The sequence below is a fragment of the Myotis lucifugus genome, unplaced genomic scaffold (genome assembly GCF_000147115.1).
Source record: "Myotis lucifugus unplaced genomic scaffold, Myoluc2.0 scaffold_935, whole genome shotgun sequence".
Classification (NCBI taxonomy): domain Eukaryota; kingdom Metazoa; phylum Chordata; class Mammalia; order Chiroptera; family Vespertilionidae; genus Myotis; species Myotis lucifugus.
Window position 1 is genome coordinate 87,440 of NW_005871983.1, and position 5,794 is coordinate 93,233.

The 5,794-nt window shown below is 54.0% G+C and overlaps 1 protein-coding gene across 3 annotated transcripts in view; it reads left to right on the forward strand.

The window, feature by feature from the left end:
* The first annotated feature begins 5,159 nt into the window (after window positions 1-5,159).
* The window catches only part of LOC106695195 (HRAS-like suppressor 2), a 9,582-nt gene continuing 8,947 nt past the window's right edge, over window positions 5,160-5,794 (forward strand). For all 3 annotated transcript variants that reach the window (XM_023747648.1, XM_023747649.1, XM_023747651.1), the window contains exon 1: window positions 5,160-5,256. In XM_023747648.1, coding sequence (XP_023603416.1) covers window positions 5,175-5,256 — 82 coding nt within the window. In that variant the 5' untranslated portion in view covers window positions 5,160-5,174. The remainder of the gene's footprint in view (window positions 5,257-5,794) is intronic.

Consider the following 5,794-nt stretch of genomic DNA (forward strand, 5'->3'; position numbering starts at 1 on the left):
ACAAATCTTCACTCTCCCCAATGCACAAAGGACATTTTTCCACACTTCCAGTTATTCACAGGGCAAACCTCTAGAAGCTACAGCAGGCTGAGGACCTCACAGGGGAAATGAGTTCCCCAAACACACACAGTCTTCCCATGGGGTCAGCATCAGTAAGCAAATCCCTAGACAGCTGCAACTCCCAGCCAGGGCCTCTTCAGCTCCCTGAAATCTGTCTCACTTTCCTGGCTGTTTCCTCGCAGTTTCATGAAGAGCCCAAGCCTGGAGACCTGATTGAGATTCCCCGCACTGGCTCCTCGCACTGGGCCCTCTATGTGGGTGATGGTTATGTGATCCACCTGGCTCCCCCAGGTAAGGGGGGTTGAAAGTGTAACTCTCCAGTTATTTGTTAACATGATGACAACAATTCAAAGCCAAATGCCACCCTGGGAACCCGAGTTGGTTTCTCCCTCGTCAGGGCTTGTGCTCACTGTACATCCGTGTCCCTTGGGGGCATCTCAGTGGTCCCTCAGGTCCTGACCCAGCAGGGAAAGAGGTCTGTGGGCCCCAGGGAAGCTGGGCTGCACCCGCATTGGATGCTCTCCAGCTCCAGCCCCTTAGCTGGGCTCGCAGACAGATTTCCCTAAACCAGCAGCGTCTCTGAGGGTCCTGGTCTCAGGAAGGGACTGCCTCTCAGTGCTGTGTCCTGTTGCTCAGAGGATGTCACAGAACAGGGCGTCCTGAGAGGGTTTCCTGAACACCCTCCACAGAGCAGCTCTCCCAGGTCACACATCACAGAGAGTCTCACACAGACGCACACGAGCACCTGGAACCTTGATGGACCGCAGGGACAGCAGGAGCAGGATGACAGCCAGTCAGAGGAGCAGGCAGGCCCCACACTGTGTATCCTCCATGAGAGAAAGGTGCTGGGATGAGACCGCGGGCTGGGAGCACAGGGGCTGGTGCCCTGCAGAGCAATGGCCCCCACACCTCGGACAGCAAGCGTTTGTGTTCTCCCTGGACTGAAACCATCTCATGATCAGAGGAATCTGCTTGTCACTGACCAGGTTCTGTACGCTGTCACCTACACTGACAGAGTGGAAAACTGTCAGAATGGATGGCAAATAGTAAGCGAAACCCACCTAATGCAGAGGACACTTAGGAGGCTGGGAACAGGGAGCGTGAGTGTGAGGACTGGGTCCTGCTGTGTGAGTGCAGGTGGTGTTTCCTCAAGGACGGGTGCTCAGTGCAGCCTCAGCCTCAGACTCAGCACATAAAGGGAGCCTGCTGGTTCGCGTGCTCCTTAGTTCCCTCCTCTTAGAGAGCAAAACCCGGGCTCCAGGCTCAATGGGATTTGGACGCCACCAGCTGGAAGTGCTGTGTGGACTCTCCGTGTGGCCAGAGCTGGGCCAGAAAAGGCTGATGATGCCTCAGGGTTCAATATCGGTTGTCAAATGGAGATGAGAGTATTTACCATGAAGTTCAAAAGGAGAATAAGTGAGGGAATATGAAACTAGTGGCTTGGTGCATGAATTTGTGCACAGGTGGGGTCCCGCGGCCCCTCCCTGATGGGGGCCCATTGGGCAGGGCCGGCTGTGTGGTCTAATCAGGAAGCTATAGCTTTCCCCCAGCTGAATGTAATTATTCTTTAAGTTTGGCACAAAGACAACCCACAACGGAACTGTTTTGCATTTCTCGTGCCATGAGATGAAGTTGTTTATGTGTTGTTTGCAAACATATATCAAGGTGAATGATGACCCTTGAATGATTTTTGCGTTCTTCCTGGGGCTCTGCCCTCGGTTCCCAATATGATCTTCATGTCTGTTTGTTTAAAAGTGTTTCTGTTTGTGAATGTGCCTACCCTTCGCTGTTGTTCCTGGCAGCCTGAGCGACCTCTTCGCCACGGCTTTTAAAGAGAGAGTGAAAGCTCCCCAAATCTGCAAGGCACCGCAATTTCACAAAATCCCCACCCAGCCTCTCTACATTCCTCAGCAAAGGGCCGCCATCCCCTTAATGCTTAGGTCGCCCTTTTGGCTATTTTGGAAGGTCTCCTGGGCTGCGGGCCGTGGAGGGAGAATTCCACACTTGGCTGCAGGATTAGCAGAGCCGTCTGGAGACTCTGGTTGGGGACAGAAGGGACTGATAATTATTTTCTTGTGCTTTCACTAAATTCACATGCACCAGGGAGCCAGGCAGTGATTTTGGTGTTGGGGGGTGGGGTGGGGAGGCCAGCTGGGGGGCGGGGCCGCCTGGGTGAGGGGCCAGGGTCATTCCGGTCATTCTGGTCATTCTCCCATTCGGTCGCTGTATTTATTACATAGGATGATCACAGCAGAGTGTCTGAAACACAGTGGGACTAAAATAACTTTGATCTCTTTCTGAAAATACAAGTACAAAGATGAACAAATACCATTTACTACCGCTGTTTACAATGGATAAGCTATGGACCAGCCAATACTAGGGACTTGGTCAACGAGATGATGTCCACTCATATCACGGAGCACAATGGCAGGGGATAACCATCACACGATTGATTAACATAAAAAAGTATTCACAACTTGTTAAGGAAAAGAGCAAAATCATTGAATCCTCCAACCACATTGGGGAAGAGACAGACACCAAAGCTCAATAGTGTCATCCCCTGGCCCTTCTTCCCTGTCTTGTGTCTTCTCTCTCCCTCCCTGGCCTCCCCTGCAGTTCCTGATACTCCTGTGTCTGATTCCAGGGGAGAACTCTGAGGCTGGATCCCCCACCGCTTTAGGGGTGGTGAAAAGGCAGCTCCTCGTGGAAGTGGTAGGAAAATCCTCCTATAAGGTCAACAACTACTTGGACCACCTGTACAAACCATGGCCTATAAAGAAGATCATCACGTTTGGGAACTGGTTGATTGGTAAGAAGATGGAGTACCCGGTCCTGAGCAGGAACTCTGAGCGCTTTGTCACGGATCTGAGATATGGCAAGGACCTCAGCTGGCAGGTAAGGCCCTCTGTGGGGGGCTCCCTCTCCCTTCTGGAGGTCTGCTTGGGGTGGAGGTGACAGGACTGTGCATCCAGAAGAACAACTTACCAGGAATGAGGCAAAATTATGCTCCCTGCTTCCTGCTGGCTGGGAGTTAGGATGTCAGAGAACAAATCTCGGGACTATTCCTGATCCACTCAGGGTCTTTGAACAGGTCACTTCTTCTCTGGCCTCAGTTTCCCCATGTGCAGAAGGAGGGGATATTGAAGGAGCTCTGGGGCTCTGGCCACCTCTATCCCTTTAGGATTCTTCGCCTCTAAGATCCACCCTAAAGGCAGCTCCTGATGCCCCTGTGTGCTGTCAGGGAAAGTCTGGGCCAACCCTGGACCATGACAGGTCTCCTAAGGCCCCAGAGAGCCCTCGGGCAAGAGATGGTCAAGGTCTGTGGCCCATGTAAGAGCTCAAGGACATGTTATGTAAGGTCTGGGCACATCCTTACTGCTCTCCTCTTTCTCCTCTTATTAAAACACAGCTAGTTAAGAGGCAGGAGCAGGATTCAATGCCCAGTGCTCCCGGCTCTTTCTGCTGAACCACAGCACCTCCAGGGCTCACAGCCCCTGTGATTGGGTGACGAACAGCCTGGATGGACGAAAATGAGGGGAGGAGCAGATTTGGGAGGGAAATTAACAATTTGATGCTCAGGTGGGGTGTTGAGGTGACCAGTTAGACATCCAGGTGGACCTGTTGAGTAGCAGTTGGACGTGCGAGTTTAGAGTTCAGGCTGAGGTGGGGCTGGAGATAGAAGTTTCCAGGCTGCACTTGGGAATAGTACACAGAGCACAGTGATCCCTGAGGCCATGGTTTCCCATCGTCTCCCCTCAGCTCTGCCACTACCTCCCTCTGCAGAGGTGAAGCCCAGGTAGAGCCCAGACCACAGGGCCATTCCCACTTTCACCCCCAGAGCTCTGGCCCCAGGAGCCCAGGCAGGAAGCCCCCTCCCCTAACCCTCCTGTCAGGTCAAATGACTCCACCATGGAGGTTCACACAGGCCTTTCGGGGGGTGGGGGAGGGACACAGAAGTCTGGGGGTTGGTCAGGAAAACGTGGGGTCACATAATCGGGAACAGGATGGCCCTGAATGAAGTCATGGGGGAAAGATGAACAAAGAAGTGAATTGCAGAGAAGCTTCCAGCCTAAATGACTACTGTTGGATGTTGGCATGGATGAGGGCAAAGGGAAGCTGGCCCCCGGTCTCAGATTGGGCGGCCTGGGGTGAGCGCTGCAGGAGGTTTGCTGAGGTCAGACACAAACAGGATGAAAAACTGAAAAATTCTCAAGTCATGAAGCTGTGGTGCTCTGTGTGGGGACTCTGAGGAGCAGGTAGGAGGTGTGCAAGGCAGGGAGGGAGGGAGGGAGGAAAGGGAACCAGGAAGGGGCGGGGTAGTGAAGACCCACTGTAGCGACTTCCAGCTGAGTGTCCTGGGCAAGTCCCTCTACCTCTCTGTTCCTAAGTTTCCCCAGCTGAGCAAGGGGCGCTGCTTCCTTCCTCTGGGCTTGGGAGGGTGGCTGTTTGGTGCCAGCAGAGCCTGCTGCCTGAGTTTTTGAGCCCCACCTGCTCCAGTCCTAACCAGTGCAGGAAGCTGGGCAGCCACACTAGGCCCCCTGGAATGCTTGGGGTCCGGTTGGTTGCTATCATTTCCTGTCTCACTGGTTGGCATCTCCAAGGGTCTGTGTCTCTGGGCTGGAGGAGGCCAATGTTGCAGCCAAGCACAGCCAGGGCCAGAGGCGTGATGGAGGCATGAGGGCAGTGATTGAGGGCCGAGACGCTCAGACTCACCTGCCCCACGTTGTTGGGGATGGGCCTGGGGCCCCAGCCTCAGGGAAGGGGTTCTACATGCAGCCTGTCATGTCATTACAATCAGGACACATGTGCATCCCACCTGCATATACACGTCTGCATCCACTGTGTGTGTGCGTGTACGCACAACACACACACACATCCTACGTGCTCCTTTCTCCATCCCAGAAGTTCGTTCTCCTGGGTTCTAGCTCCCGGTTCCCCCTCAGAGGGGACCATCAGAAAGATGAGGGATTCCCCGGGTGACAGATGATGAACAGCAGCCTGGGGTCCCCAGGCCATGCTGTCGCTCCTACCAGGGTCTCTGCTGTTGGCTGGCAGCCTGTCTACCATCTCTGGTTTTCCTCTTACAGTTGGTTGAAGATCCCAGACCTGGAGACATGATTGAGATCTCTCACAGGCTCTACCGTGACTGGGCGCTCTATGTGGGCGATGGTTATGTGATCCATCTGACTGCTCCAGGTAAGGCCTGTTGGAAGCAGGATTCGCCAAGGCTTTGTTAATAAGATAATGAGAGCAGTTGGAATGAAAGCCCAGCATGGGAGCCTGAGTTGGGAGACACGTTCTCTCTGCACAGAGCTCACGCCGGACATAGTCCAAACCCAGAGCCCCTGTGCCCACAGGGTCCACAGCCGCTGGGCTGCTTCAGCACCTGGACCCGCAGGCAGGGCTGGCTCCCTCTGTACCTGGGGCTCCGATGATGTGACTTAAAGCAGCAAAGTTCATCAGGGAGCTCACAGTCCAGGTCTTACTTAGGAAGCACCCTCAGTGTTGTAGTTTTCAAAAGTGCGTGATTTCACAAACTCGGTGGCTTAGTATTTATAATAGACTAGAGGCCCAGTGCATGAAATTCGTTCACGAGGGGGAGGGGGAGTATGTGTCCCTCAGCCCAGTCTGCACCCTCTCCAATCTGGGACCCCTTGAGGGCAGTTGGACATCCCTCTCACAATCCAGGACTGTTGGTCCCAACCGCTTGCTTGCCTGCTGCCTGATCACCCCT